This window comes from Podarcis cretensis (genome assembly GCF_951804945.1).
Source record: "Podarcis cretensis genome assembly, chromosome: 1".
Taxonomy (NCBI): Eukaryota; Metazoa; Chordata; class Lepidosauria; order Squamata; family Lacertidae; genus Podarcis; species Podarcis cretensis.
In genome coordinates this window covers 93,801,687-93,818,743 of record NC_137170.1, presented here as the reverse complement: position 1 = coordinate 93,818,743, position 17,057 = coordinate 93,801,687, and the positions used below count along the sequence as shown (strand labels likewise).

Sequence of the window (17,057 nt, the reverse complement as noted above, 5' to 3'; positions counted from 1 at the left end):
AAAAGTTCACATCAACAGAATCAGTGTTAGATGAAATCTGAGGCATCACCTTGATATTTTTTGTTCCAAGTCAGAAATGACTGTGACTCATCATATCAGACATAAATGTTGTACATTTTTCTAGGTTAAACAAATACTCTGAGGAAAATACATAATAAATATAACAAAACATGTAAACTTTTTTTAAAAAAAAACAACAACCCCACACACATTAAAACCATAATTACAGACAGGTGTTTTTACAAGCTTTATCTAAATCCTGAATCATCATCTTATAGATTAAAGAACAGAACAGTAGCTTTTTTTTGTTTACAAGACACAGCTTGTCACAAAAACCAGCCCTTGATGGGATAATTTGAGGCCAATTCTGAAACAAGAAACAAAGATTCTGTTGCTTGTGATTTGGAAGATCATCTCATGGAACTGTCTTGAGAAAAGCCCAGCTTATTTTTGAGTTTTGACAATACACCAAAAAATTGCATGTCCAGTTCTTCTGGCAGCTGCCATTTGTACAATGACCTGGAAAACGATCCCTTGTTAAACCTGTTCCTAAGCTTGCATCTCTTGCCAACAGACATATGACAAAAAGCCATGTTGGAATCCTCCACAACAAAGCCAGCAGCAGATACCTCAATGAATATTAACATCGCTCTAGGATATTATATGGCATCCAAGCACAAAAGATGACTCACAAGCTACAATTAACCTTTTTAATGTGTATCAAGTATTACACAAGTTAACACCAAACACTTACAGCAAGATTCCAGTTTAAAGAGAACTCCAAAGTGATAGGTGAAGTTTACGTTTCTAGATGCATTAGACAGTGGGTTTTAAATAAGTTTTATTAAAAAATAAAAGACATCACAGACACAATCCATGAGAAACCTGTCCTACTTAAGTTCCAAAGGTAAAATAAATGAATGGGAATAGGGCAGGACCACACCTCTAAATTTATTTCCATGAGATGAATGCAGGATATGCCTCTGACAGATTGTGCCCCATGTCAGCATATTACATACAAAAGTAGAACTTGCCCTAAAATAAAAATATCATTTTTTCTACAAAATTACAAAAAGCAAAATGCTTACAAATCCTAATGATATCATTTTATGTTCTATGTATTTGTTTTTACAATTTCAGGTTAGATTTACAAAAGTCATACCCACAAATGCAAGGGAATCGTTTTTACTACAGGTTCACACCACCAGGCCTAGTTAAAACAAATCCTGAGATGTAATTAAAAATCCATGCATTTTAATATATAAAACTTTCTCTGAAACATAAAGGTGAGGATACTGCATATCGCAGAACATGCAGAATTCTGACAGGTGAACGACTACATGCATATAAAAAAGTTGAGTTCAAAGAAAAGCTTAGACATGAGAAAACAGTGGCTGTAAAAAATTAGTTAAGCTAAATGTGGAGTTACTGAATTGAGGTTTGTCGTGAACCTTAAGCAAAGGACAACCAACCTAAGATCAGACCAAAGTATTTTTGACATTTCACCACAGCTCAAGCCAATACTCCTCAACACCTGTGTGACCCAGTTTACCAAACACTTTCTCATTATTTAATGGATTGTGTTGTTTCAGAACCTGCAGCTGTATATCCAAATGAAACAAAAATATGGATTTTAAGATCTCAAGTTGGACAACTGAAGGCTCATGGGAGATAGCAATAAACCTCTCCAGCTCACATTGGGAAATCCTGACACTAGCATCAATTCTTCCCATATCTGACACATTGCAGATACAAATACAGAAAGAATGCAAAGTGCCCTAACCGGTACAAAAAATGTGGAGTGCAATGAAGGCAAACTGTAGAGGGGGTTTGATCCTGAAACTCTCAGGCTCCTAGGTCGCTTTGCACTGGAGGGGGAAAACAGAAAATGTAAAAAAGACTCTGCTACGTGTTCAGAAACCCAAAGGAAGGACCCATGCATATGCTGTCATTGCATAGAACAGAAAAGCCACTCAACATGGCACTGCCAAAAAGAATTAAGCTTTTCTTCTTTAAAAGAATAAAATCCAAGCCTTTCTGGTTGTGAAGATATGCTTCAAAAAGTGTTGGCAATGGAGGGTGAAATTTCAAAAGCCAGAGTTAGAGGGCAGTCTATTGTCAGCTCCTTGAACCTCTCAATCACTAGCACAGATAGGAATATATCGTACAACATCAAAGCCTATTAATTTATGTAAGTTTCTGAATTCATTGTTTGGTACAGAGTACTTCTCATTTCAGTCAGTGGTCTTCTTGCCTGGGTTAAAGAGGATCTTGGCCCATTTCCAGGGCTGGCAGTGCAGACTTCTACTATACAATTGTGTTTTCCATGCCGTAACAAAGATTCATTGATTTCCTCATACAAACCCAGACCATGACGCTTTCCTAACATGCCCTTTACCATAGCCTACTGCAATTATCTACATTTTCTTCTATTTATTTATTTACTTATTTCATTCATTCAAATATAACACACAAAAATTGGTTTTTATCTATATTTTCTTTTAAAAATACACAATTCAGTTAGAATAAAGTATGTTAGTGTATTTGAAATAATGTATGGCTGCTTCTTAATGCAAAAATCTTGGATCTGGGGGTGGAGTGGAATTTTTATCTTAGAATAGGGCTGCCACCAATTAAAATATCAATAATGAACTCAGGTTTAGTCAAATAATTAAAGAATTAGTCAAATCTGCACAATTATTGCATATGAGAAACTAAGGGTTGCACCCAACATGGCATAAGCAGAAGGCAATCTCACTCAACACCTTGCTCCCCCCGCCAGCACCCTGCAACCCCTTGCAGCCCCAGAGGACAACTCTCAATGTTGGGCAGGTTCTCCCAGCCCTTTGGAGAGGATTTTTGCAGGCACAGTGGCCTGTAGAGAGGGCAAAGAGAAAGAGCTCATGCAACATGGGATAGAACCCAGTAGTTCTAAATAAAAACGTGTGCGGTAGCGCACATCATCTTAGAAAAGGGACTCCCCATTCTCTCACACAAGGGCTGGAAATACTTCTATGATGGAATTGGTCATCAACAGTACTTATAATTACCGTGTGTGTGTGTTCATTTGATCAAAATATTTTGATTAACTGATTACGTGATTAAATGTCACAGACCTTATTCATTTGTTTCTGCATGCATAACGCAGCCGCATTGACCAGTATTTTCCATTTCACATGCGGAAATAATTCCACATGCTTATCTTGTTTGAACTTCTAGGCAGGACGCAAGTCACCGAGCACAGACAGAGGTGGGCATTCTTTTCCCCCAAGCTGGAAATGATCAATGATAAAAAGATTTGGTGCATTCTCTCAGGAACCTATTTTTAACACTCTGGCACGTAAATTCTTAACACGTTTACTCGAAATTAAATTTGTTTGAATGATACCAAATTCCCAAGTAAGTGTGGCTCTAGCATCAAACTATGGGATGTAATTAGAATGGCAATCAGTGCCTTTCACTGTTAACTGATAAAATACTGATCTAAATTTAATCATTATATTATCATTTCAATATTTAGACATTTAGAGAGAATCGATGTAAGACTGCTCTGAGAAGAGTTCATATTCCTGACTCATTAAAAACAAGGGCAGATCTACTCATTTGAATGAGACCAAGCAAATGTCTAACAGATAATAAAACTTCACTAATTTATTAGGGAACATATTGTGCAGGCTGCCTGGAGCACAAGGTTAGATAAGATATAGTCCACTGGGAATTTCTCCTGTACAAGTTACACTGAATGAAGGGGGTCAACATAAGATTGTGCTGCTCCTATTCACTTCAACAGAACTTGCATGGAAGAACTTCTCTTCGGTGTCTTCATGATAGTCTATATATAACCCTAACCATTCCTATACAATTGCTGTATGTACCTATCTAGCCAATCATGTCACTTTCACTTTAATGTTGGGAAATAATTGATGAGTAAAAAGTATAAGCAACCACATCACATCCAAAAAGTGTTTTCCAAACCACTTTTGCTGCCCTAGCAACTTGAGAAGTTACCACTATTATAAAGCAGGTTAATGACCAAATCAAAATTTCTGCTATCAGAACCTTTATAGTCTGTCTTGTGCCACTGTATAATGTATAGCCTTCATATTCATTAATTCTACCTAATGGCTATATATCTACTTCCCTTTTTAGTAAAGCACACGCCTGGAGGTGGCTCATTTTGCATTGTGTGTTCAATCTTTATAAAATCAAAATGTTTCCCACACATTCAACAGCACACACAAGGATATAACACCTCTTCAGGTTATGCCAGTATGCCTTACATATGAGATGTGAGAGTAGGCGGCCACCTTGTCTGAGCAGGAGATCTGCACTACATAAAAGATGGGACAACAGATCTGTCTTATCCTAGACAGTGACAATAAAGTTATACCTGTATTATCTCACAGACATCAGATGAGGACACCAAGTTCAAAAAGTGACTGGCCCAAGTACAACTCCAGGAAATGAAGCAGCAGATCCTACTCACATTTTCTAGTTCTCAGCCAACAAGTTGGAGATTTCTTTTTAACAACACAAATATAAGAAGAAGAAAAAAGGATACTGTCACGATGTTGCCACCAAGCTGCCCTCTGACTGGGAGGACATCTACTTGCACCAATCTTCTAGTTCATTTTTAAGTGCTCAGGAGAAGTAAGACAAAAATCAGGAACAAAAAAGTGCCTTGACTCCTCTTGGGAGCAGATTAAGAGTACACAGAGAATTTATTTCCCTAAAATCCCAACAGTGAGAAATGCCTTGAAGATGACAAAGAAAGCGTAATCAAGGGGAACACCTAACCTGATTCTATGGACTCATTTTAGCTAATGCCACACAAATAACATGGCAGCCAGGAGGGGTATGTGTATGTGAAAAAACATCATCTGCTTCTTGTGAAAGTACTTCAAATGTATACAGCTGCAGTCCCAGTAGGATAACACTTTATTAGCAAAAAGAAGGTTCAACCTTGATGTAACTGGGACCAGGATGTATTAATTGACATTGCTATTAGATGAAAGCTAGATTGTTCCCTACTGGGCAATGAAAGGGTGTTAAGTGTTCCTCCTTGTAGGTGTTGTACCCAAAGAGAAAAATCATGTGGCAAGAGCTGTGAGGAAGCCTGCTTGGAAAAAAATACAGAAAAGCCTGCCTGTAAAGTGAGGGGAAATCAGAATCTTTCTATACAGTCATAGCTCGGGTTACAGACGCTTCAGTTTGCGGTTTTTCAGGTTACGGACGCTCCGAAGCCTGGAAGTACCGGAACAGGTTACTTCTGGGTTTCGGAGGTTGCACATGCGCTAAATCGCACTTTGCGCATGCGCAGAAGCACCAAATCGCAACCTGCACGTGCGCAGACGCACTGCTGCAGGTTGCGAACATGCATCCCACCCGGATCATGTTCACAACCCGAGCATCCACTGTATTGCAGATTAAAATGGCTATATTTTGGCTGAAAGGTACTTCTAAGAGAAAGGTTTTTCGTCTTTCACGAGCTGTCAGGGATCAGTTCATCAAGCTGTCACATCCTATTAACCAATATGGAATACAAAATGGCACCATAACAACAACAAAAAGTTGATGCTATAAAATGACACCAATAATTCCATTTAAGATCCTAAATGCAAACTGAAGAAATATTTCAGTTATCCACAGAATAAAATGACTGGACAAACAGAATAAAGCCATGTGTCTGAGAAATATTGCTTAATTTCTGAATTACAGTGGCCAAATGAATCAAGAGTGGCAGAATGGAACTTCTTTCAAGGAGTGAAACATATCCAAATTCAAAGTTCTCACTGAAGCATAATATTAGATTGTGGAATCCACAAATGCCCCTGAGCAAGTTGGCTTTGTTACCTCCTCTTAAAAAAAAAAGTCACTCAACTGTGTTATGTAAACTATGTCATTACTTGAAGAGATTGCTTTTTGAATGGACAATGGCACTAAATATATCATTAGAATTTCGACACTGTGGAAATTTACTACTAAAAAATACACTCGTAAGATTTGTATGTGCAAACATATTTTACGCGCGTGCACACAGACCGACTGACCAACGGAAGAGAACAAGCTCAGGATTAAAACTCAGTATTAACAGAGCTATAAGAACGCTCATGAAAGTGTTTAAAAATATTTGTTAGTAGAGAAGCATACTGGCCACAATTTGGTAAACACAGGTTGACAATTCCCTCTCTCAAATGGATTGGTAGCAACATGTATTTTGCATAAGATTTCTTGCAAAGCATGAGCACGTGAGGCTTTGTAAAACCAACTGGAGGAGCTAGATTGGCTTTTGAAAACAAAGCCAACTAAATAATAGGTCTTGTAATACAGGATACACAGTACTGCAACTACCACGTTATGCAAAGTTCCAAGGCTGGAGACTCTGAGTTGGAATCAGACTTTGCTCCTGCTGGTGGACAAGGGAGATTCCCTGCTCTCCTGCACCCTCAGCCTCACCCACCTCCCTCAGTCTTCCAGAGAGTTGGGCTGAAACACTGTGGGAGGGAGAAGAGAAATTGGTAAATGCTGCCCCCACCAGTGGGATCTGCCCACTGGATCGAAAGCTTTCTATAGAAGATAAAATCTGGATCGATTTGATTTGCCATTTAATTTTGTTACCTGAAAGTACCACCACTGAATATCTGTTTAAAAACAAAATCACACATGATAGGCACTCTTTAAATTGTAAACTAGCTTGAAAACACACGTGACTTGTCCCAGAAAAGCTATAAATTTTGTTCAGTCAGCTTGATAAAACATTGGGAGGACAGCTTGCAGTATTTGGATAGAGAAATGAATTAAAAATATCCCAGTAAAGGTAGTACTGACCCATGATACCTTCACAACCGATGTCATTCCTATACTAAGGCAATTAATTGTTTTAGACATAACTGAATATATAGCACCAACTGATAGAAGACCCTTCAATGTGTCAAGAAGGGGAGTGGTTAGAAAACATTAGAAATTGCTTCATTAGAAAATAAATGTAGTGTACAAGGGGCATGTCAAGACATTTATATGGATTTTAAATATTTGGCCCTAGTTAAAATCCTAGAAGGATAAATTCATATCTACCTACTATTCTCATTTTGATACAGCTTAGAGGACTCATAGTGAGGGAACAAGTTGTTCAGCCCTGATTAACTACGTTGCAAATATTTAGCCATCAAAGTGACACTTGTCTTTTCATATACTACACCATGGGGGATAGTATATTGTTTAAAAAGCAGGAAAAATATTGGAACATCAGAATTCTTACTAGACTCTTTAGGCTGCAAAAATAGACTTTTTTGTGATGGTGAATATGTTCCTCCCTTAAACCCTAAGTAAGATATTCATTTTGTATCTATCTTGTAAATGGCTTGAGTTGGCACAAAATCTGTATACCCAGTTAAATAGCTTATTAAATAAAAATCTCACAGTTAATAAACTATAGCTTCTCCCTAACGCACATTCTTCTGAGTGTGTGCTTTTAAAAAAATATTCAAATTCCCATTCAAGTACAACACTCACCATCGTTATCAAGATAATAAAATCTGAAATTAGGAAGTGTACTTTAAAAACCACTTTGTAAGTTCAGTTAAAAGGTCAATGTTAAAACTGTTTGGGTTTTTTTTTAGCTTTGACCTTTGGTCTTTTCGATTTCCAAAGGAAAGAGGCAGAGCAGGGTTCTAACTTCCATCCTTTTCTGGAGCTCCCTTCTGTTTTGTGCTATCAAACGGAGACAATGACGTCGAGATAAAGTCTATCGTAGGATTCCCTGAAGCACAGGATGAGCAGAAGACTTAGCAGACAGGAGCCTGGCAGGCACCAGTTAAACCAAGAGAACTCTGGATGGGGGGGGGGGGAAGAGAAGAAAGATTAGTCTTGAATATTGATGCAAGCATGTCCTACTTCATCATAAAAAACAGCCAATTCTTTAAAAGCATCATAATTTAGGTTAAGGCAAACACTTCGGAGAAAGACCTCTGCAATCTTGTTGTCCTCATTGAAAAAAGGGGCACTGTAAGAAATCGAGCAGGGGTGATCAAATAGACCAGCACCCCTGCTTGACTTCTTCCAGCTGAACTGGGGCACACAGGACAGCCTTGCCTATTCTGTGTCTTTAGTTGTTATGCTTGAGAACTAACAGAAACAAAACTATTTACACATAAACGAAAAGCATTATAAAGCACCAAAGATTTTGATTTAAGAAGATGCAGTGGGAATAAACACAATGAGACAAAATTTATGATTTGATTATAACCTTTGTCATGGAACATTTAAAAAACAAAATTAATTAAATTGTAGCCATCTTAATTTGCTTGGTAAGTAAGTCACAATGATGGGATGAGGTCTTCACAACTCCTTTGCTGTTGCAGACATTGTGGTGGAGAAAGATTAAGAGCATCTCTGCATCCTACCACAATTCCAAATGCTCACAAGAAAATTAGGCTTATACAGCTATGTGTCAGGAAAGTTGAGCACAGTGAGACCATATTTATAAATTGGATTTCAAATCCAGAGTCTGTAAATCATTCCAGAATGAGCTGTGAGTGCTTTTTAAAGATCTACAGAGTGTGTTCATTTAGTCAATTCTTTTGACTCCCATCAGCTATTCTTTTGCCTTCCTAGTCTTGTATTGAAAGAATATCTTTTTAATCAACAACAGCAGTCTGATTTGGCTTGTCAGGACAAGCAAATGTAATTTCTCCAGCAAAAGATGCAATCCAAACCAATGCTGTCCAATGGTTAATTATTAAAGTTAATCAGTAAGCAAGGACAATGCAAATGCCACCTCCCTATCAATATTATGTGTATTTCTGAAGAAATGCCTACTTTGTTCACTGTTTTTACAGAACTCTAAATGTACCCTCAGGTCTAAAACCACCTAAAAACACTGGTCTGGTTTAATCCCAGTAACTCACAGGGCTAAAGGTGCAAAACTCTCAATATCATAGACAGCACTGCTTCTTCAGAAATATCTCTTTATGTTCTATTAGGCATCACCCACTACTAATATTTTTGCTATCGATTCCATCAAAAGCTTTACCTTTTACCACATTGAATAGAATGTACACCAACTAAATAAAATCACTAAAGTTTCCAGTATCCTCACATTCCCTTATGCTCCTCTCCCTCAAACTGCCAAATTAATACATGGAAACTATCCAACCGTAAGTGGTCTATATATTTGTTTAAAAGACGGCAACCGTCTTTATGGGGCTTTCAAATGTCAAAGCCATTTTTTCTGGCGAAAATGATGTCAGCTAACAAGAATGCGCTTAAAAAAAAATAATTCAAAGCAAGAAACTAAACTTATGGCATTACAATGCACCAGTAGCAGTCATCATGTGGGTTGTAAGTCTGCTCTGCTGGCATATCCAGTAGAAGTGTATACTGGGAGGCACTAACAGCAAAATCTGTGTGTATTCTATTCTCCCTCCAAGGAATCATGGCATTGTAGGTGAGGATGATTCTATGGCAGTTCTTGTGAAAGAACAGCAAGAGCTGAAGAAAAATCAAATATGGAAAGGACTGATATATGTGAGGTTGCAGAAATATTCATCCTTTCAACCAATAGCTAAGGGCCATTGCATTCCTGGCTCATTATTTACATGTGCACACAGGGCACTTTACATGAACATGTAAACAACAGCATGTAGTACATGCATACAACAAACATCTGCAAACACATACAACCTAAGTATGGGAGATGTACAAGAAGATGTACGTTAGGCTAAAGACTTTTTCTCTGTTGTATGAGAGGGTACGTTTCAGAAGGAAACCATTCTTCAGATGGTTCCACACCCTTTGTGCTCTACAGGGGCAAAGCTCAGAGGCTTCAGGTTGAGCCAACCCTTTATCTCTATAGCACTGCGCTGGGAAGGTATCCATCAGGCCATTTTGAACAAACCAGGCCCACGTGACCATCAACTGTTTTTAGTGTTGCGGGACTAGATTGTGCTTGCCGCTGGCTTGAAACCAGAATTATGGTGTATGATGCCTGGTGATCGAAATGTGGGTGGCCCTGCCCATCTGTCAAAAATGGAGGGACCTTGAACTGAAGGAGTTTCCCTTCACCTGCACTATAGCGACACATAACCCACAACTCTCCCCTCCTCAGTTTACGATCTTCCGAAACTTGTCTGAAAATAGGAAAGTGGGGAGATACCCCCTCTTTTGCCAATCTGTAAATTGTGAGTGTGGTCAGAAGACCAGGTCTGGAAGACAAAAAAGAAACCACATGCTTCTTCTTACCCCCCGAAACAACCAGATTAGACCCTGAAGCATGAGATTGGATTAGTTTTATCGCTGTTTTAGCCTGCCTAGCTACGTATGTTATTAATGGTCATAACATTACGTGGTTCTTTGTCGTCCTTTTTTTTTTAAGCCACCACAGTATTTATCTCAAAGGCATCCCACTGCCCTGCCTTCAAAGGAACAATTCTATGTGAAGATTTCAATCTTTGACTGGCAGACTTATAAAGACGAACACATAGGGAGGCCTATTCTTCTACAAATGCTAAGGGATTTATACACATCATTAGTGTTAACAGAAGAATCTCCATGAAGCTCCTCTTCCTGGTGAAGCCAAAAATAAAACTCCCAGCTGAAATACGTTGTGCTAACAAATTGATACTCCACAAGCATCTAAATACTGCTTACCTTTATTGTAGAAAGTAAGAAAAAATAAAAGAACTCCCATGAACATGTTGCTTAGGAAAGTGGTCACGCCGCAAGTAATCCCTTCTGGAACAGGGTAGACAGTTTCCACAAAAAGTTCAAAGAAAATAGGTACGCTGCTGTTCAAGAAGACGCCAAACAAGATGCCAGAAGTATACAAGGTGGCTGCAAGAGATTTTTAAAAGCACATTTGATTATTTACCTATTTTATTTAGACACTGCCCAGCAACAAAAAGTTCTCTCAGGTGCTTACCATAAAAATTAACACCATAATATATACAAAACAACAACAACAACAACAACAACAACAACAACCACCCAACATGGCATTTAAAACAGTATAAAAACAGCATTAATAAAAGGAAACCCAGTGGCAGGAAATAACAATAGTGCATTTTTTTTTAAAGTACAAACTATTTTGAAGACATTTTATACAACAACTCTATTAGTGCACTTAAAAACTAGAACTAAGAGTGTATTCCCACCAGTTCCGCACCTTAATTATGCGATGTATCCAGTCTGTTTCTAGGGATGTGTTAATGAGAATTCTTATTTAGGTCATCTCAATATTAAATTATTTTAAAATGTATTAAGCTACCAGAGGTCCACTTTGTGCCCTCATGCACAGCTACCAAAGGCAATTCTTGTGACTATGGCAGTCAAAAAAAATAATGTGTCACTATTGGCAATCTCTGTCAGGAGATTACAGGTGTATCGGATAATGGCCCAGGTCACATATTACATTGTTCACATGAGTGTGTCCACAGAGGGGGCTTCAATTGCATGCAGAAGGCTGAGTGTGTTTGAACTGGACTTTAGTACCTGATCAAAAGCTTGCTTTAATTTCCCCCTCTTTTTATCATAAAATGTGTGCCATCATATGCTTAGTTGCAAGAGTGAAGTACTCATAATTTTAACTGAGAAAGTGCATCATATTGATGAAGATATTATTATTATTATTATTATTATTATTATTATTATTATTATTATATTTGTATACTGCCCTATACCCATAGGTCTCAGGGCCTATAAGATAAAATCACAACATAAAATCACATACATAATAAAAACAAAAACAAGAACAACCCAATAACACTCCCACCATATTTTAAAAGGGCACTGGATGTCAATCAGTCAAAGGCCTGGTTAAAGAAGAACATTAAAGAGGATTAAATGAGGGTTAACATTTAACAAAAAGCTAGTATCCATTCAAAGCGCTTGGTTGCAGATGGAGCTGTGATTAAATGCCCCACTGGATCCTGGACCAATTTTTTCAGCTACAGCTCTGGGCTTTATATAATGTTAGAAACAATGCCTATACCTCTTCTTCCCACCTACAGAAATTGCTTCTTAACTGACACTTAATTGGAAAACAAATAATAAGCAGTAGATTTTGTTAAATGGATATAATTTCATTACATCGTTCCTTTCGAAGCATCTGTCTGCTTTAAAATTGACCAATTAAAAAACAAACGTTTGCATTATGTTTTAGTAAATTAAGTCAGGAAGTTTAAATTTCACTCTATAAAGGTGCAGCAGATTTTTAAAAGTGTGGCTTATGTCTATGTGTATTTAACTCCAAAACAAACACAAACAGTGTTCTACAAACAGCTAATTACTGTGCTAAATTGGGAATGAACTGTGAATTAACCTCTCTTGCTGTTAACTATGTAGGTCAGAATTGCCTAATTCAGGCTTCCACATTACAGGAAAACCAAACTCTAAGGATTTACCAGGTTCACAGGTCTTTGTATCCAGTACAGCCAATGCTATAGAATGCTACGTTCCCTCTGGCGTGACTTAAATAGAAGAGCAGTCCAGATCTTTTAAAGCAGAGTCCCAAACTAACCAAATGGGGAATTTGTGGCTGCAGAAAATACTATTTAGGAAGTTAACTTTCCGCAATTGCTTGCATCTGGAAGTGACTGCTGGTCTGGCATGGAGTACAGTGCCTAGCCTGGAAGAGGACTCAGAAGAGGCACAATCCAGGACAATACCCTCAGGAATCAAATGAATTAATCAAGCTTCACTATGTGGTGGGTTGTGACATTAAGTAGAGAAGAGCATCTAGCTTATGAGGTAAGCAGGTAAATGTACTGTGCTGAAGATCACCTCAACCCACGGCACTTGAAAGCTAGAAAGAATCCCCAGCCACTTTCTTCATGGTGCGAGTTCACACTCTGGGTTAGAACAAAACCTTCTTGTGTCCCTGGCATTTGGATGTCTGTTGCAGTGAGAGAGGGGAATGGAAAGCAATCTCCTCCGGCTTCTAATGAATGTTCTGCTCTCAGAAACAAACAAACACTGTACGCCTATCTCAATGTGCTCTCAAGGGCACCGGAGGATGAGGAAGTTCTTTCAGCTAAAATAAAACAAAAAATGGGTTTTGCGGAGTGGGGGGGGGACTTGAGTGCGAGTTCATAAATATATTTCTAGGGCAGAGGAAAACAGGCTGTCACACACTTGACCTCCTTGTTCTAAAACCTTTTATCTGAAACTGCTCTCAAGTGACAGGGGGAAAAAACAACACTTCAGAAATAATTTCTCTCTGATATGGCAACTTTGGAGATTTTCACACTATGGCAAATTCAGACAAAGTCCCTTGACATAAAGAAATGAAGCAGCCAAGGCACCACTGGGGAGTTCAAATGTAATAGTTATACTCCTCTCATTATGGTGAAGGCAGAGGGCCACCTGACTTTCTAAGGGAGAGGAGCACAACACTGCAGCCCAGTTCAATTCCTTTAACCACATTTCAGGGAGAAATGCTACAGCTGCACCGGCCCACGTGCTGACGTTACTATCTTGGGGATAGACATATGACCTGGTACTGAGATTAATCCCATATTCACCACCTTTGATGTCTCTATTGGCTTCCTCTCAAATATAAGCATGTTAGGTGGACTAAAAATCAGATTTAAGATTTTTTAAAAATAGTAATTGAAAATACGGAGGGTGGAATTCAATTTTGCACTGTGATGAACATTCTCTCTGCACAAGCAGAACAAACCACACCCACCCTATTATGGGGATCCTCCCAACTCCCCGCCACAAGGTAATTTCAGGGCCACAGGGGGAGGAGAGTGGGGGGAAAGCCCCACTGCACAAGTGGAAACTCCTACACAGGAATTCTTCTGACAAGGTTTGCTAAGTTTCTCTTATATAATAAAGAGATCAAATGTAAATTAATTTGGATATAAGCACATTAGCCAACCTTGATAGTAGCTTTGTAGTCACTGACAACGAGGATTCCATGCACAGAAAGGAGTGGGCTGTTGGAGGAAGGATGGAGACCTTGTCTCTCCTCTGCACCCAGCGCAGAAATGCCGCTCTCCATCCCTCTTTGGACAGCACCTAGCAGGTTAGTGCTTTTTCTTTTCTTTTAACAGGCTAGTAGTAACTTGGGGGTGGGGTATAGTCACAAGGCTGTGTTAGACCTACAGTTCATTTATATGCACTGAATCAACCCCTTCCATCAGATATATCCAGATAGATTTTTCTGTCTCAATGAAGAACCTATCTTATCATTACTCAGATATAGGCATTTCATCTTAATCTGATGAGAATCAACAGCTCTAGTCTGCCTAGTAATAATCACCCCTGCTTTGACCTATCAATCATGGATACCTCATTTTTGTTAAATGTGGACCAAGAGAAGCAGAAAGGAGCAACCGGAAAGAAGACTGGAAGACAAAATTGTGCAGCGCTCAGGTCCCTATTATTCCCCATATTTGTGCTGCAGTCCTATACTCACTTATAGTTAAAGCCCTACTGAATTCAAGAGGATTTAAAGGTAAAGGTAAAGGTACCCCTGCCCGTACGGGCCAGTCTTGACAGACTCTGGGGTTGTGCGCCCATCTCACTTAAGAGGCCAGGGGCCAGCGCTGTCCGGAGACACTTCCGGGTCACGTGGCCAGCGTGACATCGCTGCTCTGGCCAGAGCCAGAGCCAGAGCCAGAGCCGCACACGGAAACGCCGTTTACCTTCCCGCTGGTAAGCGGTCCCTATTTATCTACTTGCACCCGGAGGTGCTTTACTCCTGGGAAAATAGGATTCTACTGCTAACTTTGCAGATTGTCATGGGTGTTTGTCATAAGAAAGATCCTATATGAGAACATTTTAGAGACATTCCCTCTACAGGGAAAAAGAAGGAAGTATGTAAAATGTATACTGAGACTAAGAGATGCAAGGCTTGGTTGTACATATGGAACAGGGTAAGCAATATTCTGTAAATTAACAGAGTTTAGTAGTTTGCACCATCTTTTAGGAAATATGTGAAGTAGTATCAAAAGAAAACGACTTAAATCAACCTCCTTTTTCTTGCTCATTCAAATCACTGATTTTAAACCATCTTGATTTAAATCATCCCCTCTTGCTAGAAAATATTATCTTCTGTATCTCTTTTCTGGAAGTGCTGAAAAAGATGCCCACTTGTTAATATATGAAGAGTCATGAAGAAGGGATAGCAAGGGCTTAAATATAAGGCACAAATAGCTATTCATCAGATCATCTGTGTGATATGCTTCTTTCCCAGGGCAGAGGTGCATATTTCATCGCAGAAAAGGGTATGCCTCGAGACAAAACCCGGGGGGCGGGGACTGCTAGAGATAAACGGCATAGATTTGGAATAGGACTGATTAGGTTAGCCTTTACAGAGGATTGCGGCTTTGTGGGTTGTTTCTTTTTGTAACATGCCTAGGTTGTTGAATTAAGGCACTCGTAAGCTTTTTTCATTCCTTGTATGTTCTTTGATTACAGCTTCAGGATTAAAAAAAAGCAGAGGAACGTTCCAAGTGAAGTTCAACATGGTTCAGGAAGAGTTGAAACGAAATGTAATGTCATGAAGCCAATGAGCTCTTCTTGCTGAAGCAGAATGAGTCAATCCCTTGCCACAATTCCCATAGATTTAACAAAAAGTCCTCACTGAGACTTGTAATTTAGTAAATCTGTTGCACAAGTTGTTGTGTTTTGTTTCGTATTGGTGCCAGCAACACAGTTTTGCAATGCAAGTGTCCTCTAATCCCTCTTAAATAAAAAGTAATCATGGTTTAGATTTTTTATTTTGTAGTCTGGCATCTGATAGGATTTCAGAGCCAGAAGCAAAGGGAAAGTGTGTGGATGGGTGGAGGGACACCTTTATTTGCACCAGAATATGTAGAACTACATTTAAAAACACAAATGGGAAGGGAGGGAGGGTTTTCTAAGAAAACAATTTAGGCAGTGCTTTTTCTGGGGGTATGCAGGGGTACACATACCGCACAACATTTTTGTGAATCTAAGTTTGGCCTCATTGAGGAGCAATATTTTAATATGAGTAGGAAAATGAGAGTTTCAATATGAGTTTTCCCCTAAATATTTTTTTTAGAAAAAAAAAGCACTGCAATTATGTATTCCATCCATTCTTCTGTTTGCCTTACGTACAGTATAGCATCACATGTGAACCCTCGTTAGCACTAGTGCAGAAGTAATCGTCAACCAAGGTGAAACCCAACGCTGGCTCCCAATATGCAAAGAATGGTTTGGTAATAGCCAGTGTTACATCTGCACCAGAGTACAGAGTCCTGCTGTTTACAAAACCAATTTATGTTCACTTGTAAACTTTTGATTCACCTTGCCTTTTAGTCCAAACGCAATAAACCAAGGTTAACCATGGTTTGTATGAAACAAGCTAACTTGAAATTAGTTTAAAGCTGGCTTATTTCAACAAACCATAATAAAGATTAACAGCAGTTTAGGGCTTGGTAGGCCACAGAGCCAAAGCCTAAGGCTTGTTCCAATCCCAGTAAACAAGTTAACTGTGTCATCTGAACATAGCCAACAGACGCAGCAGATTGAGGAAGACTCAGCAGTTCAACAGAACAATACTGGCCATCAAATAATTAAAAATCTTGCTCTCTGACAGATTTCATCCTATATGTCCATGCCAGTTTGCCTCATTCATCTCAATTTAGTATGCACTCCATCCCATTAGATGTATTTTCTTTTTTTAAAAATATTTTTTATTAACAGGCCAATCACATCACATTATCCAAATCACATTAGTTCCAAATTATACAGCCAAATTTTAAATTTTGTTGGGGGTACCCATACATCAAGCTCCGCACAAGTCCATAACTCCGAACGAGTCCAAACATCACTTATATTACTGCTTTAATTAGACAGTTCTATCCAGTTCAATCCAGATAGTCCTTTATTACTTTCTTTCTCTTCTTGTTGTCATGGTATAATCCTTTCTTTGCGATCTCTGATAATTTTCACAAGCAGATTGAAAACAGGCATCCTCTGTGTGGGTTTTGTACTCTTCAAAGATCATATCGTTCAGGGACAGCCTCTGTTCAAAGCTTCCATAAAAAAAAAAATCTTCGGTCTGTCCTTTACTTTTCTCAGGCTTG

General features: G+C 38.8%; 1 protein-coding gene across 2 annotated transcripts in view; it reads right to left on the bottom strand.

Annotated features, from left to right (window-relative positions):
- Nucleotides 1–696: 696 nt before the first annotated feature.
- The window catches only part of SLC49A4 (solute carrier family 49 member 4), a 70,604-nt gene continuing 54,243 nt past the window's right edge, over nt 697–17,057 (bottom strand). The window contains exons 8-10 of one of the 2 annotated variants that reach the window (XR_013843163.1): nt 10,648–10,830; nt 7,148–7,829; nt 697–7,106 (exon numbers count right to left, since the gene is read on the bottom strand). Coding sequence is in view for 1 of the 2 variants with exons in the window: in XM_079993925.1 (XP_079850051.1) it covers nt 7,714–7,829; nt 10,648–10,830 (299 nt within the window). In the remaining variant the exon portion in view is untranslated. Of the gene's footprint in view, nt 7,830–10,647; nt 10,831–17,057 lie in introns of both variants that reach the window. The other variant, XM_079993925.1, reaches the window with a different exon arrangement.